Here is a 22076-nt window from a genome sequence, read left to right as displayed (position 1 = left end):
TTTTTAGGGAGGAGGATTCTGGACTAGGAACATGGCCAGTAAGTAGGCAGGGCACATGGAGGAGGTCCGTGCTGGGCCCTCCACCATCACACACAGAGCTCATTCCCGCCTCCAGCTGTCAGGACTGCCGTTCCATACTCCATCCACAGCCAACTCCTAGCTGGAGCGTCAGGTCTGGGTTTGGCCCTCCAGGGACTCCTGCTCCCTGCTCTTGCCCCACTTGTTCCAGGACAGCTTAAGACTTCTAGACCAAGCACGGTGGGTCACATCTATAATCTCAGCACTTTGGGAGGCCGAGGTGGGAGGATCACTTGAGCCCAGGAATTTGAGACCAGACTGGGCAACATAGGGAGACCTCATCTCTAAAAAATAAAAGCTGGGTGCGGTGGCTCACACCTGTAATCCCAGCACTTTGGGAGGCCAAGGTGGGTGGATCACTTGAAGCCAGGAGTTTGAGACCAGCCTGGCCAACATGGCGAAACTCCGTCTCTACTAAAAATACAAAAATTAGCCTGGGTTGTGGTGTGCGCCTGTATCCCGGCTCCTTGGGAGGCTAAGGCAGGAGAATCGCTTGAAACCGGGAGGCGGAGGTTGCAGTGAATGGAGATGGCGCCAGTGCACTCCAGCCTGGGTGAGAGTGAGACTCCATCTCAAAAAAAAAAAAAAAAAAAAAAAAAATCCAGAGGCAAGATTGCTCTCGAGATGAAAGAGAGAACCAAACAAAGAGAACGGAAAAGAGAAAGACGCATGCAGAAACAGAAATGAAAAGACAGGATGTAGAGGTTAGGCAGAGAAAACAAATCAGAAAGAGACAGAGAGACAGAGATGAGATAGAACGACAGAGACAGAGAGAGAAGGAAGACAGAGACCAAGAGAGGCAGAGAGACAGACGAAACTAGGGGTCAGAAGGGAAGGGAATGTCATTTAGTGACTCAAAGCACAAACTGGGGGTAGACTTGGAGAAATAGACAGGAGGAGGCAAAAGATAGAAAATAGGTGGTTTTTAATGGAAAATTTTATAAAAGGGAGAGGGCATGTAAAGGGGCCCCTGGGCCAGGCCCAGGACCACGACATCAGTGGGAGGCGCTGGGGGAGGCGGGAGCAGTGCAGGGCGTCGCGGCTTCCAGGCGTCCGTAGGTCCCTTCTCCAGGTCCAGGCGGGCGGCCCCGTGCACATACACATAAGCGGGCTGCAGGATGCGCGGCAGGGGCCCCGAGTGGCGGGCGCGGGTGGGCGGCCAGCGGGTGCCAGGGCTCAGGCCCGGGGCCGTGCGGGCGCACAGTGGTGCGGCTGGTGCGTGGGTGCGAATCCCGGGCGGCAGATGCAGCGGAAGGAGCCATCCGTGTTGAGGCAGCGCGCGTTGACGCACAGCGGGGAGGCAGCCTCGGCCTCATCACACTCGTTGATGTCTGCGGAGGGGAGACAAGGATCGCTGCTGAAGGCTGGGGCCCCAGAAGCTCGCCTCCTTGGCCCCTTAAGTTCTTGGAACAGAGGAGCACAGATGTTGAGCAGTTTGGAGTCCAATCTGGCCTCTGCCATCTGCTAACTGTGTGAGCCCGGCCAGGTGGCTTAACCTCACTGTGCTTCAGTTTCGTGTTCTGTAAGATGGATATGGTGGCCCATACCGCACTAGGATTTTGTTAAGAAAATAATAATGGCCGGGCGCGGTGGCTCATGCCTGTAATCCCAGCACTTTGGGAGGCTGAGGCGGGTGGATCACTTGAGGCCGGAGTTCGAGACGAACCTGGCCAACATGGTGAGACCCCGTCTCTACTAAGAATACAAAAATTAGCCAGGCATGGTGGCGGGCGCCTGTAATCCCAGCTACTCGAGAGGCTGAGGCAGGAGAATCGCTTGAACCTGGGAGGCGGAGGCTGCTGTGAGCCGAAATCAGGCCACTGCACTCCAGCCTGGGCGACAGAGTGAGTCTCTGTCGCCAAGAAAAGAAAAAAAAAGAAGAAAAAAATACTGATGATGGTGTCAACAACAATAAATGTTCATGCATTGTTTTAAGCACAAGTATTAACTTTGTCCTTCTAATACCCCTATTAGGTAGGTACTGTAATTCGTTTTACGCATGTGCCTCCATTTGCACATGAGTCTCAGTGTTATTGTAAATCAGTGTTAATAATATTCGCAATTCTATGAAATGGGATCTTTGACTGTAGCCATTTTTCATATCAGAAAAATTAGGTAAGGGACAGTGACCTGTCCAGCGTCACACAGCAAGTTGCTGGACTGAATCTGAGGTCTATGTGACCTCCTTGAGTTTTGTTTGTTTTTTGAGACGGAGTTTTGCTCTTATTGCCCAGGCTGGAGTGCAATGGCGCGATCTTGGCTCACCACAACCTCTGCCTCCTGGGATTACAGGCATGCACCACCACACCCGGCTAATTTTGTATTTTTAGAGACGGGGTTTCACCATATTGGCCAGGCTGGTCTCAAACTCCTGACCTAATGATCCGCCCGCCTCGGCCTCCCAAAGTGCTGGGATTACAGGCGTGAGCCACCGCACCCGGCTATGTTCTTGATTTTAATCACTTGGCTTTACTGCCATCCAAATTAGGCAGACTTGATTAATATTCCCATTTTACAGGTGGGAAGACTGAGGCTCTCCAAAGAGGTCCTGCAGACTGCCCAAGGTAGCACTGCAAGTCACACCAGCACTATTCTATCCCTCTATCCTGCTTCAAGGCCCGGCTCCAGCCCGGTGGTCAAGCCCTGCCCTGCTGGCACCCTGACTCCACCTTCTTCAGTCAAGCCCCACCCAGGTGGAAGAATTACTCCTCCCTTTTGGGCTGGCCCGTCCCCTGTAGTGAGGTCCTTTCCCGTCCCTGACCAGCACCCCCTTGTCAGGGCTTCCACCCTCCCTGGACAAGCCTCGCCTTTCCCTGCGAATGCTGGCCCCGGGCCCGCCCTCACCAACGCAGGCCATGCGGGTCACGTCCAGGCGGTAGCCGTCGAAGCAACGGCAGGTGAAGCCTTCGGGGACGCGCACGCAGCGGCCGTTGGTGCAGCCGTCCAGGATCCCGCACTCCTCCGTCTCCAGCTCCTCGTAGGGCTCAGACAGGGAACCTGTGGGAAATGCGGGGGCCCTATGACTTGAGGTCCCTGCCTTCGCCCCTTACCCACCACGGTGGGTGCGCGTCCTTGGCTCCATCTTTCTCGCTGTAAACTGTCCATCCCGCTCCAGGGCTGTGGCGGGTGCTGCGGGGCCAGTAAGCTTACCTCATTCTCTCGCCAGCTTTCCCTCTGCCACCTTCTCTTTCTTTGCCGGGCTATAGACACTTCTCTGTCCCTTTCTGTGGCTCTCTCCAGTTGCACCTGTGTTCCGTCTCTCCTCCCGCCTTCTGTTTCCCTCCCTTCTCTCTCTCTGCACACCTCACCCCTCATCTCAGTCTCATCACGCGCTGGCAGTGCTCACCAGCATAGCTTCCACCTTCAGGAGGCTCCTCGGGCTCTGGGAAGGAGCGGCGGGTGTCCCGGGACCGATAGGGCCAGCGGGTGCCCGGGCCAGGTGGCGCAGGAGCCTCAGATTCGCCATAGGGGCCACCATCGTCCTCAAAGTCTGGCATGTCGAAGCGGGGTGCCCCGTAAGGAGCCTCCCGGCGGGCGAAGGGCCCAGGTGGCGGTGGGTAGGGGTCGTAGGGTAGCACAGGTGGTGGGTACAACTCAGGCCCATATGGGAGGCCCTGGTAAGGTGGACCTAAGTCTGGGCCGTACTCGTAGGGGAGTCCAAAGCCACCTGGTCGTGGGGGGCTATATGCCGGGGGGCGTAGCACATTGCACAGGGCCTCGAAGTCATCTGGGAACAGGAGCCAAGGCAAACAATCAGCCCCTGCTGGCCCCCACACCCACCACTCACATACCCTCCTTGGGAGAGGAGGCAGAGGAGTGGATGGGGAGGGTCCTGGGTGGCCCCGGGGTTTCTGGAGCCAGCACTGAGAATCTGAAGGCTGAGACTGGGATTCGGACGTGCTGAGATCAAGGGTAATGAAGCCTGCTAAGAATCAGGGTCTGAGAGGCTGGAATTGGAGCGACCCATGGGAGCTAGGACTAGGGACCTGAAGAAATTGGATGGGGGTGTTCTGTGGACCAGGACTGGGGAATCCCAGGGATTGCTGCTGGGGACCTGAGGGGGCAGGATGCATGGGAGACGGTCTGAGGCACTGGGACCTGGAGGTCTGAAGACCCAGGACTGGGGCTTTGGAACTGGGTTCCTAAGGGCTGAGGACTGAGGGACTCAGAGGTTGTAGAAACCAAGACTTGGGAATCTCTGGGGCTGTGTGTTGGGGTCTTAGGCACCCGGATGCGGTGTGTAAGGCAATGGGACTTGGAGGGTGTCTAAGGCAATGGGACTTGGAGGGTGTCTAAGGCAATGGGACTTGGAGGGTGTCTAAGGCAATGGGACTTGGAGGTCTGTGGGGCTGTGACCAGGGGGTCTGGGGCCAGGATGGTGAGGTCTGAGCAACTGGTATTTCAGGTCTAAGGGCCCAGGATTTAGGGGAGGACATCTCATAGGCTGTGTCTTGTGGTTCTAGAGACCAGGAGCTGAGCATATGAGAGACCAGACCTCAGGGGCCTGTGGGTCTGGTACTGTGGGATCTGCTGGGTCAGGCCTTGGGATGTCTGTGGCTGAGACTTGGAAGTCTTTGGAGTGTGACTCGGGGACCAAGATTTTGGGATGGGCTGCGACATGGGGGTTGGTCTAGGGGACAGAGTTTGGGTAGAGTCTGGGGGTTCTGCGACTGGGGATCTGAGGGCCTAGATTTGGAGCCCATGGGGCAAGGCGTCTGAGTTCAGCCTAGGCCAGTACCAGCACCTGAGTCCTGCGCAGGGCAGAGGGCGCAGTCCATGCCCCAGGCCTCTCCATACAGGCAGCAGCACTCTGTGTAGGTGGCCTGACGGTCCAGCCGAGGGTGGCTGCACACGAGGTCAGCCCCCACTTCCTGCCAGCACACTCCCAGATTGTCATCTGTAGGTGGAGACAGCATGTGTCAGAGTGGGCCTGGCACTCAGGTCCTCCCAGGGGCTGGACCCTTCCCCTGCTGAGCAGCCCAGCCACCCTCTGCCTATCAGCAAATCCTTCTCATCAGCTGTGATCTAACTCTGGAAGTTCTCTGAGGTCACTCCAGGGTTCTGGATTGAGGAACAAGGAGACTGTCATATAGGAGGAGAGGGCAGAAGAAGGTGTCCAATGACTGGGAGGTAGGGCCTGAGAGGGGTCTACCCAAGTCTGGCCTCTGGAGGGCTGTGTGACCTCGGGGCAGTTGCTTTGCTTCTCTGAGCATTGTCTGACATCTCACTGTATGGGGGTAAGTGCTGAAGGCACAGGAAATGAGAGAAGAGTGGTTGGGACAGTGGGCAAAAAGAGAGGTGGCAAGAAGCACAGAGAGAGTGTGTTGGAGCCTGTAATCCCAGCACTTTGGGAGGTTGAGGTGGGGGGGTTGCTTGAGCCCAGGAGTTCAAGACCAGCCTGGGCAACATGGCAAAAACCCATCTTTACAAAAAAAAAAAATATATATATATATATATATTAGCCAGGCTTGGTGGCGGGCTCCTGGACTCCCAGCTACTGCAAGTCTGAGGTGGGAGGATCATTTGGGCATGAGAGGTGGAAGCTGCAGTGAGCTGTGATTGTGCCACTGTACTTCGGCTTGGATGACAGAGCGAGATCTTGTCTCAAAAATGAAAACAAACAACGACAAGTAGAGTGTTCAAGAGACAGAGCTTCAGCAGAAGTTGTCAGGGGCCTAGAGATAGGAAAATAGTCAGAAACGAAAAGGGAGAAAAAAGACCCAAAGAGAGAGAGAGAAACACATCCAAAGAGTCAAAGACTCAAAACAGGAAAACAAAGATACAGAGGCAGGAGAAAGAGACCTGAAAACAAAGATCCAGAGGGTATCAGAAATTCAGAGAAAACCCCAAAGACAGAAATCCACAAACAGCTGGAAAGAGACAGAGACCTAGAGATGCAGATAAATAATAACAGGTAGCACTCATGTGGTACTTAGTAAAAAATAAATAATAAAACTAAAAATTAAAAAATAAAAATAAAATAAAATAAAATTCGTCAGCCAGGTGTGGTGGCTCACACCTGTAATCCTAGCACTTTGGGAGGCCAAGGCAGGTGGATCACCTGAGGTCGGGAGTTCGAGACCAGCCTGACCAACATGGAGAAACCCTGTCTCTACTAAAGAAAAAAATACAAAATTAGCTGGGCGTGGTAGCACATGCCTGTAATCCCAGCTATTCCGGAGCCTGAGGCAGGAGAATCGCTTGAACCCCGGAGGTGGAGGTTGCAGTGAGCTGAGATGGCGCCACTGCACTCTAGCCTGGGCAACAAGAGCGAAACTCCGTCTCAAAAAATAAATAAATAAAATTAAATAAGATTCCTCACAGCCACCCTATAAGGTAGGGGCTATTCACCCAGTGTGCAGAAAGAAACCTGGAGTCCAAGAGGCAACATGCAAAGGTTGCCCCTAAAACTTTTGCCTTTAACCACCTAGCCAGCTCGCCTCAGAGAGACAGACAGACAGTGGGACAGAGACTGAGTGAGGGCTCAGTGGGGCGTGGTCGAGCCAGGAGCATGGGGCGTGGCCTTCGGAGGGCGTGGCCGTCGCAAAGGTGTGGCCCGGGTGCGGGTGTGAGGCCGAGCCAAGGGAAGGAGGGCCTGGATGGCGTGGGCGGGGCATAGCGGATTTCGGGGCGGGGTTACCGAGGCTCTGGCTCTCGTTGGAGACGCAGCGGCGCTGCGAGCCATCCAGCACCAGTGGGGGCTCGCAGGTACAGTGATAAGAGCCCACAGTGTTGACACAGCGGCCGCCCTCACAGGCCGGTTCCTCATCGGCGCATTCGTCATTATCTAGGGAGAGGATGATTAAGAGGCATCCCCTTCAACTCTCCTCACCCTTTCCCATTTCTCTTCCCAGCACATTGGCAGTGTGATGGATGGAGTCTAGACTCCAGGAAAGACTTCCCGCTGGTGGTGGCCACATTCCAGAGGGGAGCTGGCAAGGCTAGGGGTTGGAGAGAGTTGCCGGGGGTTGGGGGAGGTGGGGCTTGTACCGATGCACTCCAGCCGCTGTGTGTGGTAGTAGTAGCCGTTGCTGCAATAGCATGAGTAGCCCGGGGCCGTGTTCACGCACACGCCACTCTTGCACACCTGGTCTCGGAAGAGCTGACATTCGTCCACGTCTGTGCGAAAAGCAGAGAGAGAGATGGGGGCGGGCTGGATGGGTGGAGTGTGTGAGGGCATGACGTGGGAAGACAGAGACAGAGCTGGTGATAGAGACCAAGAAGTAGAGACAGGGAAAGAAAGATGGAGAGGCCAGGAGCGGTGGCTCATGCCTGAAATCCCAGCACTTTAGGAGGCCAAGGTGGGCGGATCACTTGAGGTCAGGAGTTCGAGACCAATCTGGCCAACATGGTGAAACCCTGTATCTACTAAAAATACAAAAAAATTAGCCAGGCGTAGTGGCTAGTGTCTGTAGCCAGCTACGCCAGAGGCTGAGGCAAGAGAATCGCTTGAACCCGGGAGACAAAGGTTGCAGTGAGCCAAGATCTCACCATTGCTCTCCAGCCTGGGCGACAAGAACAAAACTCTATCTTAAGAAAAAAAAAAAAAAGAAAGGAAAGAAAGAGACAGAGTACGGGTGGGGTCGGGGAGACAGATACAGAGAAACAGAAAGGGTGAGAGACAGAGGCAAAGAAAACAGGAAGAGACGAAGCTGGGCCTCAGAGCTGAGTGGGGTGGAGGGTCAAAGGCTGGCCTCACCTCTCCGGAGGCTCAGGTCTCCACTGGGCGCCAGGTAGCCCCGGCCGTGAGGGCACAATGACTGGTACTCAGCTACACACAGAGACAAGCCTGAGCCAGGACACCAGAGCCCCAGCCCCAGCCCTGACCTGCTTGTGCCCACTTGTCACAAAAGTCCCTCTGGCCCTGTGCCTGTTAGTGCCCACCTCTCAGCCTTATGTCTGCCCATGCCCACCTGCCTGGCAGCTCGCCCTTGCCCTGACAGTACTAGTACCTCAAGGCCCTGTCCAAAAGTGTCCCCTGTCCCAGGCCCACACCCCACCCAGTATTTCCACCCAAGCCCTCAGCCCTGTGTCCCCATCAGCCCATGCCCACCTGTCTCGGTGCCCGGGCACTGCTGGATGCGGCAGCCGCTGCCCCAGCCCTCACCCACAGTACAGCAGCACTCCTGCCACGTCACATTCCGAGCCAGGATGTTGTCACATGCATCCGGGGCCGCTGTGTCAAAGTAGCACTCCCGGCGCCCGCTCCCCACAGGGCCCTGCCTAGGTGTGCTGGGTCGGCGGGGCAGGGGTGGCGGAGGTGGCCTGGCGGGCAGAACGGGGCTAGCAGGTGCCTGGGGCTGCGAGCCTGGGAACGTGCCTGGGGAGACAAGGAGCTTTAGCCCAGTGTGGGCTGAATCCCCAGCCCCGCCACTATCATAGATGGGGAAACTGAGGCTGGCATAGATAGGGAAACAGAGGGTGGCAGCCATCAGTGGCAGAACCAGACTCCACACCTCTCACACTCCTCTGTCACTGTTTCTCTTTCTCCCACTGTCACCTCCTGTCATTTCTGCATCTCTTGCCTCCCCACCTCGCACTTTCCTGTCACTGCAGCTAACAGCTTGGGTGGGTGGTGAGGGAACTTCCCTGGCTTCCTGGATGCCTCTCTGGGTCTCTTATCCAGTGTGTAGCAAACTGGCTGAGTCTTCATCTCAAAACCTACAATTTGTCACCAGGTGCAGTGGCTCCTGCCTGTCCTCCCAGCACTTCAGGAGGCCGAGGCAGTTGGATTACTTGAGGTCAGGAGTTCGAGACCGGCCTGACCAACATGGTGAAACCCGGTCTCTACTAAAAATAGAAAAAATTAGCTGGGTGTCGTGGTGCATGCCTGTAATCCCAGCTACTTGGGAGGCTGAGGCAGGAGAATCGCTTGAACCCGGGAGCGGAGGTTGCAGTGAGCCGAGATCACACCACTGCATTCCAGCCTGGGCGACAGAGCGAGACTCTGTCACAAAACAAACAAACAAAAAACCTATGCCTTGTCTTGGACACAGCTTCCCCACCCAGACATCCACAGCTTGTCCACATGGCCTCTTGGGTTTTTCTCCCACCACCTTCTCCTCCCCTTCCACAGCCCCTGCCTTGGTCCACCCCTGTCCTCTCCTGTCCAGGCCCCTGCCCCAGCCTGTTCCCTGAGCTCCCAGCCTCCATATCACCCGCTTCAATCACCTTCACATGGCGGCCAGAGGGAGGTTTCAAAATCTGATTCTATCTTTCCTGCTTAGAACCCTTCCATGAATACTACACAGCCATGAAAAAGAATGAAATCATGTCCTTAGCAGCAACATGGATGCAGCTGGAGGCCATTATCCTAAGCAAATTAATGCAGAAACAGAAGACCAAATACCACATGTTCTCACTTACAAGTGAGAGCTAAACAGTGGGTACTCATGGATGTAAAGATGCCCACAATAGTTGCTGGGGTCCACTAGATGGGGGAGGGACAGAGGTACAAGGGTTGAAAAACTGGCTGTTGGGCCGAGCATGGTGGCTCACGCCTATAATCCCTGCACTTTGGGAGGCCGAGGCAGGTGGATGACCTGAGGTCAGGAGTTCGAGACCAGCCTGGCCAATATGATGAAACCCCGTCTGTACTAAAAATACAAAAAATTAGCTGGGCGTGGTGGCGGACACCTGTAATCCCAGCTACTGAGGAGGCTGAGGCAGGAGAATCACTTGAACCAGGGAGGTGGAGGTTACAGTGAGCTGAGATCGCGCCACTGCACTCTAGCCTGGGCAACAAGAGCAAAACTCCGTCTCAAAGAAAAAAAAAAGAAAAACTGGCTGTTGGGTACTGTGCTTACTATCTGGGTGATGGGATCATTTGTATCCCAAAGCTCAGCATCACGAAATATACGCAGGTAAAAAGCCTGCACATGTATCCCCTGAATCTAAAGTAAAGATGGAAATTATTAAAAATAAATAAATACATAGCTTTTTTTTTTTTTTTTGGGGACGGAGTCTTCCTCTATCACCCAGGCTGGAGTGCAGTGGTGCAATCCCACAACCTCCGCCTCCTGGATTCAAGCGATTTTCCTGCCTCAGCCTTTCGAGTAGCTGGGATTACAGGCGTGCACCACTACACCCAGCTAATTTTTGTATTTTTAGTAGAGACAGGGTTTTGCCATGTTGGCCATGCTGGTCTCGAACTCCTGACCTCAGGTGATCCTCCCGCCTCGGCCTCCCAAAGAGCTGGGATTACGGGCCTGAACCACCAATCCTAGCCTAAATATGTAACATTTAAAAATTAAAAAAAAAAAATACTGCAGCCTGGGCAACATGACAAAACCACATCTCTACAAAAAATACAAAAATTAGCTGTGGTGGTGGTATGTGCCTGTAGTCCCAGTTACTCAGCAGGCTGAGGTTGGAGGATTACTTGAGCACAGGAGGTGGAGGTTGCAGTGAGCTGAGATCACGCCACTGCACTCCGGCCTGGGTGAAAGTACGACCCCGTCTTAAAAAAAAAAACATTTAAAAAAAATTTTCTAAAAAAAAACGCCGAAACCCCTTCCACGGTACCGCAGTGCTCTCTTACTGTGATAAGTCAGTGTGATCGGGCACCTGACTCTTTCCCTGGCCCCATCTCTCCCTACCCCTTCCTTTGCTCTCTAAATCATGCCATGTTGAACCTGTTTCAGTTCTTCTCACATGCCAGATGCTCTCTGGCTTTGCCAGGCCTTTGCCCTTGCTGTGTCCTCTGCCCAGAATGCCCTCCTCACACATCGGGCCTGGCTCATTTCTATTCATCCCACAGCTCTCAGTTCAGATGTCCTCTCCTACAGGAAGAACTCCCTAATCCTCTTCTCATGCTGGGCCAGGCGCCTCCTCCAAAACCCCCCTGGGCTTTCCCCATCACAGTCTTGTTGATTTCTCTGGGTTGTCACTATCTGGTGATATCTCTGTCTGCCCCATTGGCTTGTAAGCCCCTTGAGGACAGAAAGTGATCCCTTCTGGTCACTACTATGTTCTCAGTGCCCAGAAGATGGCCTGAACACAGTGCACACCCTGTGAACATTTGTTGAATGAAAGAATCTGGTAGAGTCAGGACCAGGATCTAATTCTCCTGACACAGTCTCACTACCCATGTTAACTTATGTGTCTTTTGTTGATGTTTAAAACAATAGTATTTAACTGATGGTAGCTGTCCACATCAGGAATGATTAGACCACATGATTTTCCCATGGGGCCAGCCGCCATCAGTTAAATAGACACATCAGTCTCACCAGCAGAAGTTCGTGGGGGAACACAGCGTCCAGTCATGGGGTCAAACTCCTCCGGGCTGTTGGGGCAGACACAGAGGAAGGAGCCTTCGACATTTTCACACAGGGCAGCTCCACATACACCCTGTAGTGTTTCACACTCGTTCACATCTGTAAGCAGGAGACAACAGGGGAGAGGGACTCAGTGGTTATAAGCTTCTATGATTCCAAAGGTCCGAAAGTCTGAGCTGTCAAATATAATGCGTATATTTAATGGCCCAGACCCCATCATCTGTTTTTCTTCTAGTGAGAAACCTTGAATTTCCCTTGGGAACCCTGTGCTCCTCTATTTTCAATCCTGTTCTTTGAGTAGGGCTATATCTACTCTGAGAGGTGGGCACAAGTTCCAGGAATGGCCAAACAGATAACGGCATTTCTCTGGTTCAGACATAGGCAGTGATCATGCTGGGTCAATCAAAGCCAGGCCTGGCACTTTTGCTAGAAATATTGAAAAAAAAACCTCCCTTTTTAGCTCTCGGGTGGCCAACTGGAGATGTTAGCCCAGAGGTTCTAGGGCCACCTTCATCATTGTGAAAAATAATCTGCCTGAAAATCATGCAATAGAAGAAAGCAGAACTTGGAGAAGATAGAAATAGCCTTGTTAAAATTCCTGGATCCAGTTATGCCTGGAGTTCAAATATATCCCAAGACTTTATAGTTTTAATTCCCTTTAAAGAAATAAAACCTGTTGTGTTTGCATTTGTGAAAATTTACAGAATGTATAATTAAGATTGCTGCATTTCACTGTATATAAATTGAACGTTGAATGAAAATATCTGTAGGGTACAATGGCTCATGCCTGTAATCCCAGTGCTTTGGGAGGCCAAGGAAGGAGGGTTGCTTAAAGCCAGGAGTTTGAGACCAGTCTGGGCAACAGAGCAAGAACTCATCTCTACAGGCCAGGCGTGGTGGCTCATGCTTGTAATCCCAGCACTTTAGGAGGCCACGGTGGACGGATCACTTAAGGTCAGGAGTTCAAGACCAGCCTGGCCAACATGGCAAAACTCCATCTCTACTCAAAGTACAAAAAATTAGCTGGGCATAGTGGTGGGCACCTGTAATCTCAGCTACTTGGGAGGCTGAGGCAGGATAATTGCTTGAACCCGGGAGGTGGAGGTTGCAGTGAGCCAAGATCATGCCATTGCACTCCAGCCTGGACAACTAGAGCAAAACTCCGTCTCCAAAAAAAAAAAAAAAAAAACTCATCTCTACAAAAATTAAAAACATTAGCTGGGCGTGGTTGCGTGTGCCTGTGGTACCAGCTACTCGGAAGCTCAGTTCTGGAGGGAGGATGGCTTGAGCCCAGGAGTTAGAGGCTGCAGTAAGCTATGATCAAACAACCACACTCCAGCCTGGGCAACAGAGCAAGACCCCACCTCAAAGTAAAAAAAAAAAAAGAGAGAAGAGAAGAATACATTGGTAAACACATATTGAATTCTGGTTAGTGATATGCATATTGAAGAATTTATGGGGAAACAGACTGGTGCCTGCAATTTACTTTTAACTCTGTCCAAAAAATTAGATGGATTAATGGATAGATATGTGAGGAAGCAAGTGTAATAAAATGATAATATAATCTAGATCATGAGTAGGTAGGTGTTCATTCTATGATTCTCTCAATTTGCTTTGTGTTTAGAAATTTTCCTCATAAAATGTTAGGAAAGATTAACGTTTATGAACACTTAAGATTAGTACTTTATACATTTATACTTTATACATTTTTAAAAGCACACACACAAAAATAAAACCTGATTAAGTCAGGTTTCTGTCACCAGCCACTACAACAGTTCTGATTTTTTTTTTTTTTTTTTTTTTTTTGAGACAGGGTCTCACTCTGTCACCCAGGCTGGAGTGCAATTGCACAATCTTGGCTCACTGCAACCTCCACCTCTTGGGTTCAGGCAATTCTTGTGCCTCAGCTTCCTGAGTAGCTGGGATTACAGGCATGTGCCACCAGATCCGGCTAATTTTTGTATTTTTAGTAGAGACGGGGTTTCACCATGTTGACCAGGCTGGTTTCAAACTCCTGACTTCAAGTGATCTGCCCGCCTCGGCCTCCCAAAGTACTGGGATTACAGGCGTGAGCCACTGTGCCTGGCATGAAGATGATCTTATATTCCAAAGTCTAAATTCCACAACCCGAAAATTCCCATTTGTTCAGATATATGGGGAGGGACAGGGCCTGACCAACCTCCCCCACCCCCTTTGGTCCCATCCACCTCCTGAAGTCCCGTACCCACGCAGTGACGCCCATCCCGTGCCCCCTCGTAACCCTGGTCACAGAGGCACTGGAAGGAGCCGGGCAGGTTCTGGCACACGGCGTGGGCACCGCAGAAGGACCGGTTCCGGCATTCGTCCACATCTGCAACCACCAGACAGTCAGGCCATTTCTGGACCTTCTACCATCTCCACATCTCACCCGATGCCTGATGGACACCCACCCTGGCATCCGCCCCCTGGCGTGGGCTGATAGCCAGGGTCACAGGCTGGTGTGCAGCGGTAGGAGCCAGGGGTGTTCTCACAACGCTGGGCTCCACAAATCTCGGGACCATATTCTTGGCACTCATCCACATCTGCAGAGTGTGGAGGAGATGAAAGGGGAGTCAAAGGCCTGAATTCAGAAGTTCTAACACCACTTCCGGTGCCCAAGACTAAGAAGTCTTTAGCAATCTGGTATTCTAGGAGCCTGAGCTTCTAAAGATCAACAATGTTGAAAACTTTGTTTTTTCTTTGAGACGGAGTCTCGCTCTTTCACTCAGGCTGGAGTGCAGTGGCTCAATCTCGGCTCACTGCAACTTTTGCCTCCTGGGTTCAAGCAATTCTACCTCAGCTTCTAGAGCAGCTGGGACTACAGGCATGCACCATCATGCCCAGCTAATTTTTGTATTTTTAGTAGAGATGAGATTTCACCATGTTGACCAGAATGGTCTCGAACTCCTGACCTCAAGTGATGTGCCCACCTCGGCCTCCTCAAGTCCTAGGATTACAGGTGTGAGCCACCACGCCCAGCCACTATTTTTTTTCTTTTTTTTTTTTTTTAGTAGAGATGGGGTTTCATCATATTGGCCAGGCTGGTCTTGAACTCCTGACCTCAGGCAATCTACCTGCCTCAGCCTTCCAAAGTGCTGGGATTACAGGCATGAGCCACCCCATCCGGCCTTTTTTTTTTTTTTTTTTTTTTTAAATGGGGTCTTGCTCTGTTGCTCAGGCTGGAGTGTAGTGACAGGATCATGGCTCACTGGAGCTTCAACCTCCCGGGTTCAGGCAATTCTCCCACCTTAGCCTCCTAAGTAGCTGGGATTACAAGCATGTGCCACCACACCTAGCATAGTTGATAACTCTCAAGTCCTCACTGCCATTTCTCAAAAGCATGGTCCTGCCTCAGAGCCTTTGCACTGGCTCTTCCCTCTGCCAGGAACAGTCTCCCCTCAGCTCTCTGCATGGCTGCCTCCCTCGCTTCTGTCTGGTGTCTAGGTCAAGCCCTCCTAGCACTCCTCCATCCACTGCTCTGTCATCTCTGTCCCATTTGTCTTGCTTTGTTTTCCTTCCTAAACCTGATGTTATACGTATGTATTTATTGGTATGTCAACTGTCGCCTCTCTAGAATACAAACTCTACAATAGCAGGGATTTGTGTCTATTTTGTTCCTTGCTACATCTCCAGTGCCCAACACATAGTAAGGTGCCCCCCAGTTTTTTGTTGTATAAATTTTTTTTTGAGACAATCTCACTTTGTCGCCAAGGCTGGAGTGCAGTGGCGCGATCTCGGCCCAACTGCCACCTCCGCCTCCCGGGTTCAAGCGAGTCTCCTGCCTCAGTCTCCTGAGTAGCTGGGACCACAGGCACATGCCACCACGCCCAGCTAATTTTTGTATTTTTAGTAGAGACGGGGTTTCACCATGTTGGCCAGGCTAGTCTCGATCTCATGACCTCGTGATCCATCCGCCTTGGCCTCCCAAAGTGCTGGGATTACAGGCATGAGCCACAGCTCCTGGCCTGCTGTATAAATCTTGAATTTATTTACATATTTATTACCCCACAATAACTCCAGGAAGGCAGGGGTTTTTATATGACTTATTTCCTGTTGCTCTTATTACCTTTTCCAGACGCTGGCATAGAGTAGGTGCTTAGTGAATTCTTTTGGAATTAATGAATGAGATCTTATGAAGCTAGACTTCCATGAGTCAGAGGTCTAGCAGAGTCAACGGCAGCCCACAGATGTTTTGTTTCATGTGTTCCACAAGATGCGGACTCACACACCATCACCCCCCCCCGACACAAAAAAATATATACTATATGGAAGATTAGCCCCACCCTCCTGCCTCGCTGGAGCCTGAACCGGGAGGGATGAAAGAGCGGGGCGGGAGGGAAGGCCTGGAAAATAAGAAAAGGCAAGGGGCGGGTCTGTGGGCGGAGCAAAGATAGGAAGGGAGGGCCTAAGTGTTTGGAGAGACTGGAGCCATCCGAGCGAATGGAAAGCCCTGTCTAGAGAGACCAAGGAAGGGCAGAGCTTAAACGGGCGGGGGCCAATGCTAGGAGAATTTCACCTTGGGAATTTCTCATTGGGAAAGAATGGGGCCCAGGGCCACCGGGATTGGGCCTCTTTGGAGAGAAGGCTGGAAGTAGGACTGGTGGAGGGCGGGGAAAGGGCGCGTCCAAACTTCTGTTAGGAAGAGAAGGGGCCTGAAGAGGGGGTTTTAATCCAGAGGCCGATTGGAAGGGGCGGGGCGTAACAGTTTTGGGGCGGTGTCTTACTGGAGGCATAGCCTAAAATGTGGACCCGCTTCAGCTGCAGAGGGGGAATGGACTGCGGCTGGAAGGGAGGCTTGGCCGTGATCCTGACACAAGAAAATACACGGACACGGTGGCGGCTTATTTCCACTACAGAGATACGGTGAGAGGGTGTTCTTTCCCTCCCCCTAAGTCTGGGAAGCAGGGCGCCCCTCCTCAGTCCCCAAGGGAGCAGCCTCCAGCACCCCGTTGCAAGCGCTAGCGAAGGCGGGTGGGGGCAGGCTCACCGTCACAGGTGCCCTCGGGGCCCGCGTGGTACCCAGGATCGCAGTCCCGGACACAGCGGTAGGAGCCGGGAGAGTTCTCACAGCGCTGCGACCCGCACAGGGCTGGGCCTCGCTCGCGACATTCGTCCACGTCTGAGGAGAGAGGTCGGGTGGTCGGATGTGGGAAGCAGGGAGGCAAGATGGGGGATACAAAGAGGGGAGAGGAGAGTCAGAAGGGGGAGGCCGGGGAAGCAGAGGAGAGGGCAGAAGATTGGGGTAGAGGAGAGATGGGGAGGCTAGGAGAGGAGGCGGGGGAAAGAGGTAAGGGGAGGGGAGAAGCGGAGGAGGAAAGACAGAGGTGGGAGGCCAATCGGCGAGTCGGGGAGTCGGAGGGAGGACGGATCAGGCCGGGGCGGGGCCTCTCACCGAGGCAGGAGGCGAGGTCCGGGCCGGCGCGGTGTCCCGGAGGACAGATGCACTCGAAGGAGCCGTCGGTGTTGGTACAGATGCCGCTCTGGCAAAGGTCCTCCTCGCTGCACTCGTCAACGTCTGCGGGACAGGGCGTCCGAAGGCCCGGCCCACCTCCCGCTCCGCCTAACATTCTAGGCCACACCCCTCCACCGCCCCTCGGCTCTCCTAGGCCTTTCACGCCTTCCCCAACCTGCCTCACGCTACTTCCCTCCCTGCAAACACCGCCCCCCGACGGGTTTAGAACAGCTTCTTTACAATCACGGTCCAAATACCCAGACTCGGCCCTTTTCTCTCCACGCCCCGCCCCCCCTCACTGCCTCGAGACTCCCACCATCTGCCCCCTGATCCTGCTGGAAGACTCCGGCTAAAAACTCGTTTTCCCCTTTTCGCCCTCTTCTCCCCGTCCCGCCTTTTCCTGCCCTAAGCCCACCCTTTCCGGGGCCAGGATCAGCCTGGGTACGAACCGAGGCAAGAGGCTCCGCGGGGTCCGGGTCGGTAGCCAGGGGCACAAGTACAGGCAAAGGAGCCGTCAGTGTTGAGGCACTCGCCGTGAGGGAAGCAGAAATCGCCCTCCAGGCACTCGTTCACGTCTAGGGTACGCGGGAGATTGGGCGGAGTCACGGGACCCGGCCTCCCAGACAAGCTCCGCCCACATCGCAGTAACCCCGCCCCCGCCAATGCCAGGTTTCTAAGCTCCTCCCACAGCGCCTTGGTCCCGCCTCCACCTTTCCAGCCGGCTTTGCCCTGGAACCCAGGGCCCTACTCCCAGACTCTCTGGCGGGTCCCTATGCTACTCACCTGCGCAGGGCCCGGGCCGACCCGACGGCGCCCGGTAGCCTGGCGCGCAGCTGCAGCGGAAGGAGCCTTCGGTGTTAGTGCAGTGGCCGTGGGGACCACAGGGAGGGGCACCCGAACTGCATTCGTCCACATCTGTGGGGGGTGGGGGTGTTCAGAAAGGGTCCAGTCTCGGGACACACCCGACCAATCCCCTTGGAGTAGGGTGTCTGGGGGAGGTGGTGGGAAGTCTCATGAGTTGGAGGCTGGGGGAGGGCTGACCAAGGTTCCCGGGTTCCGGGGACCATGGTTGCAAGTCCTGTGGGTCTAGGTTTCTAGGAACTACCTGTGCCAGGATTTTGGAGTCAGGAGAGGGGACTCTAGCTTAGACAGGGATCAGAAATGAACTAGGGCAAGGGACCAGTCAAGTATTATAAACTAGGATCATTGGATGGGATTCGGCTGAGCCATGGGTCAGAGTTAGTGACTGGAATCTGAATCCAGTTAGGATCAGAAGTTATAGTCAGGGTCCAGAATTCTGCCTCAAGTCAGGGGCCAGGGTCAGGGATTATGAACCCAACCAGGTTCCAGAGAAGGGATTCTGAGAAGAGGCAGGGGCTGTGAAAGAGACAGGACCAAGAGTCACACAGTCAAGGTTATGGTCAGTGCTATGGTTAGTGGTTATGATTAGGGTCAAATGTCACAGTCAAATTCAGGAGTTATAGGTCACATTCAGGGCCAGAGTCATGAGGGTCACAATTGCTATCAGGGTATGGGCAGGGACTATCATCAAGGGTGATGGTTAGGGTCAAATGTTACTGTCAAGTTGGGTCTCAGGAGTCACATTCAGGGTCAAGAGTTGTGGTCCAGGTCAGGGTCAGGAGTCACAGGCTCTGGGGACTGAGGGACTGAGGTCCAGGTCAGGAGGTTACGGCCAGGTCATAGTTGTGATCTGGGTCAAGGGTCGGGGGTCATGATGCAGGCCCAAGGTCACAGCCAGGGCCTGGTCTCACCAGTGCATCTGCCACGGTGCAGGTGGTGGCCAGAAGGACAGGCCCTGCACTGGAAGGAGCCGGGCGAGTTCACACACTCCTGCCCAGGGCATGCGAGGTGGTTCTCACACTCATCCACATCTGGGGGGCAGGGGAGAGGGTGGCCTTGAAGAAGTGGTCCAACTCCCCCCTCACCCATCCACACTCCTCCCTCCCTCCCTGGCCTCACCCTCGCACTCGGAGCCAGCAGCATTGGGTTGAAAGCCCATGGGGCAGACACACTGGAAGCTGCCTTCTGTGTTCTCACACCGGCCGTAGGTGCAGGGTGGGGGGCTTCGGGCACACTCATCCACATCTGGGGCAGAGGGGACCAATGAGGCTGAGGAAGGGGCCTGAATCCATTCCCATGGCCATCACCACCCACCCCAGCATTCCAGTCTTGAGCCTGCCTTCTGGACTTGCCTCAGGCTGCTCCCTCTTCCCAGGAAGACAGATGCCTTCCTCGTGTCCCCATTCAATGGTCTCTCCAGCTACTAAGGTGGGGCTAAGGCACCAACTCCATGTTGCCTGCCCTGCCTCAGGTGACCCCCTCCTCGGGGTTCCCATAAGCACAAGAGTATCTTTCAAAAAGGGAGAAGGGGTGGGGAGGACTGCCTTATTTTGTTGAAGGGAGAGAAGACTCTGGAGTGAGGTCCCCATCCCTCAGCCCCTGTTCTCCATCCCTGAGCCCCATCACTCTGCCTCTCTGCCCCTCAATAATCTCTCTCCAGTCTCCACAGCAAACAGTGATGGAGTAGGGCTGGGCTCAGCACCCTCACCTTGGCAGGGGGCCCCGGGCCCTCGGGAGCGGAAGCCAGCAGGGCAGGCACAGTGAAAGGAGCCTGCTGTGTTGTCACAGCGGCCGGGCCCGCAGGGCGGTGGCTCCTGGGCACACTCATCCACATCCTCTTCACACGCCGAGCCCCGGAAGCCAGCCGGGCAAACACAGCGGAAAGAGCCAGGCAGGTTCTTGCAGGCCCCTCGGCCACACAGGCCTGGGCTCTGGGTGCATTCATCCACATCTGCACAGGGCAGGGGGCCCGGGGTCACTTGTTCCCCTCTGCCTCCCTGACCTCTGTCACTTTGGCTTTCCACCCTCCAACATTCTGTCCCCGTGACCCCATCTCTATTCCTCCTTGTCACCATCATCTGACTCTGCATCCTCCACCAATCCCTACTAAGCTGTCTGGCTGGTTCTGTCTCTGTAGTCCCCATGAGAAGGCCTCCTTCTCCCCTGTCCTCCATAACTCTGCTCCCCTTACCCGATTACTGACATCTCCATCCCTCCTCATTCTGCTTCTCCATCTTTCATGACTCAGCCTTTCTGTTTCCCATCACTTGGCCTCTGCATCCCAGGTCTCTCTCTACTGCCATCAGGCCACACGTCTGCTTGAGAGCCTGGCCTCTGTCTCCAAATCAACTCGCTTTGCCCTGTTGTTCAGTCTCTCTGGCCCTCATCACTGCGCTCTACCCAACCGCTCACACCCCTTCCCAGCTGCCCCTCCCAGGCCCTCACCCTGGCAGCTGGCTCCGTGCGGTGCAGCCTGGTACCCGGCGGGGCACACGCACAGGAAGCTGCCTGGCGTGTTCTCGCAGCGCCCGAGGTCACACGGCGGCGGCACGCGGTGGCACTCGTCCACATCTGTGGGCACAGACCAGGCGGCTGGGACTGGGGCATACAGTCCCGGGAGAAGTGACGCAGGGAGGCGGGGGTAGAGGGAAGCGGGAGCGGGACCAAGCTTGGGCCAGAGCCAGGATGGGGACCCGGCCAGGACAGCCGGAGAGGGGCACAGTGAGAGAGGCAATTGTGGAGGGGAGGGTTTGGTAGGGCAAGGGCAGAAAGGAGAGCTTTGGGGACCAAGCTAAGGGAAGGTGGGGTAGGGGCTAGAGAAGAAAGGAGCAGTTTGGGGATAGGGCTCTGGTGTGGCAGGGTTGGAATCGGGGTCGTGGTCAGGAGATTGGTTGCCGCAGTTGCAGGACAGTGGCGGGGCCTGGGGGAGGGAGTTAGTCAGGGAGGGGCGTGGCCAATAAGGGCGGGGCCTGGGCGTGGGGGCGGAGCAATACGAGGCGCGACCAGGCCCCGATAGAAACTGGCGGTTTGGGAGCTGGGTAGGGGTGGGGTCAAAGGGAGGCTGGAGCTGGGTGGAGGCGGGTCAGGGAAGGGAGGGGCCAAGGGCCAGGGCAGAGCAGTCCTGGGGCGGGACCCGAGAGGGGAAGCGTGGGAGGGCTGGAGAGGCTCTGGAGTGAGAGCAGGAGCGAGACCCTGGGGTGGGCCTGGAGCCGGGTGGGGCAAATTTCTCACCCAGGCATTCCGCAGCCCGTGGGCCGGCTCGGAAGCCCGGGCCGCACACGCAGCGGAAGCTGCCTGGTGAGTTCTCGCAGCGCCCGGGAGCACAGGGCGGGGGCACGCGGCGACATTCGTCCACATCTGAGGACACGGAGGGGGCTGGTGACAAGGTGACCAGGCAAAGCCCCCCGCCCCGACTCCTTCCGCGCCCTCCGCCTTGCTCACCAATGCATCGGGTGCCCTGGGGGCTGAGCCGGAAGCCAGAGTCGCAAGCGCAGGTGTAGCCGCTGGGCCGGGAAATGCAGCGTCCTGGGCCGCAGACCTGGGGGTTGCGCTGACACATGCCGGAGGAGGGACCTGGGGGGTCCAGTCAGCCAGGGTTCCCCCATCTCTGAATCCTCCGTTCCTTTCATCCCAGTAAAACCCCCACCCCCGGAGACATCCATAAAACACCTTCATGGATGTCTCCTCCCCAAGCAAGCTCAGTCTTCTTCTGATCTCCATCTTTTTTATCCTGGAACGTTCTCATCAGATCCTTGGCCGAATCCCCTCATCATGGAGAGGTTTGCTCTCCAACCCTCCGCCTGAGATACATTCTTAGTGCCCTACCTGAGAAATAATTATCTAACATTAGATAATGAAAAATAATTATCTACCATAAGTATTTATCTGAGCACTTACTAGGTGTCAGACACTTCAGAGGCATCTCAACAACCATCCCCATTTTACCGATGAGAAAACCGAGTCTCAGAGGTTAAATGGCTTGCTCGATTGACACAGAAGAGCCCAACTGTGACTCCAGCTCCTGATCTAACTACCACCCAACCCTTCAAACGCTTATCTCTGCCCATACCATTCCTATTTGCTGTAACCTGGAATCTTCACCTTGGAGTCTTTTACCCCAGAATCCCACCTGTAATACCCCCATCAATGCCCTGAATTCTTTTTTTTTTTTTTTTTGAGATGGAGTGTCACTCAGGCTGGAGTGCAATGGCATGATCTCAGCTCACTGCAACCTCTGCCTCCTGGGTTCAAGTGATTCTCCTGCCTCAGCCTCCCAAGTAGCTGGGATTACAGGCATCTGCCACCACGCCCAGTTAATTTTTGTAGTTTTAGTAGAGACAGGGTTTCGCCATGTTGGCCAGGCTGGTCTCGAACTCCTGACCTGGTGATCC

The 22076-nt window shown here is 54.4% G+C and overlaps 1 protein-coding gene across 31 annotated transcripts in view; it reads right to left on the bottom strand.

Moving 5' to 3' along the window:
• Positions 1-986: 986 nt before the first annotated feature.
• Positions 987-22076, bottom strand: part of LTBP4 (latent transforming growth factor beta binding protein 4) — a 36678-nt gene continuing 15588 nt past the window's right edge. For 6 of the 31 annotated variants that reach the window (XM_016936012.4, XM_054673203.2, XM_016935999.3 and 3 more), the window contains 21 exons: positions 21127-21258; positions 20917-21042; positions 20131-20256; positions 19394-19636; positions 18805-18930; positions 18597-18716; positions 17608-17739; positions 17274-17399; positions 16765-16887; positions 16360-16491; positions 13784-13915; positions 13579-13704; positions 11307-11453; positions 8132-8398; positions 7778-7849; positions 7069-7197; positions 6719-6865; positions 4823-4975; positions 3425-3805; positions 2923-3075; positions 987-1409 (listed from right to left, as the gene is read on the bottom strand). In XM_016936012.4, coding sequence (XP_016791501.2) covers positions 1255-1409; positions 2923-3075; positions 3425-3805; positions 4823-4975; positions 6719-6865; positions 7069-7197; positions 7778-7849; positions 8132-8398; positions 11307-11453; positions 13579-13704; positions 13784-13915; positions 16360-16491; positions 16765-16887; positions 17274-17399; positions 17608-17739; positions 18597-18716; positions 18805-18930; positions 19394-19636; positions 20131-20256; positions 20917-21042; positions 21127-21258 — 3248 coding nt within the window. In that variant the 3' untranslated portion in view covers positions 987-1254. The remainder of the gene's footprint in view (positions 1410-2922; positions 3076-3424; positions 3806-4822; positions 4976-6718; positions 6866-7068; positions 7198-7777; positions 7850-8131; positions 8399-11306; positions 11454-13578; positions 13705-13783; positions 13916-16359; positions 16492-16764; positions 16888-17273; positions 17400-17607; positions 17740-18596; positions 18717-18804; positions 18931-19393; positions 19637-20130; positions 20257-20916; positions 21043-21126; positions 21259-22076) is intronic. The other 25 variants (XM_063801701.1, XM_054673193.1, XM_063801705.1 and 22 more) reach the window with 14 other exon arrangements.

This window comes from Pan troglodytes, chromosome 20 (assembly GCF_028858775.2).
Source record: "Pan troglodytes isolate AG18354 chromosome 20, NHGRI_mPanTro3-v2.0_pri, whole genome shotgun sequence".
NCBI lineage: Eukaryota > Metazoa > Chordata > Mammalia > Primates > Hominidae > Pan > Pan troglodytes.
The sequence above is the reverse complement of the archived record's forward strand: the minus strand, read 5'-3'. Positions and strand labels throughout refer to the sequence as shown.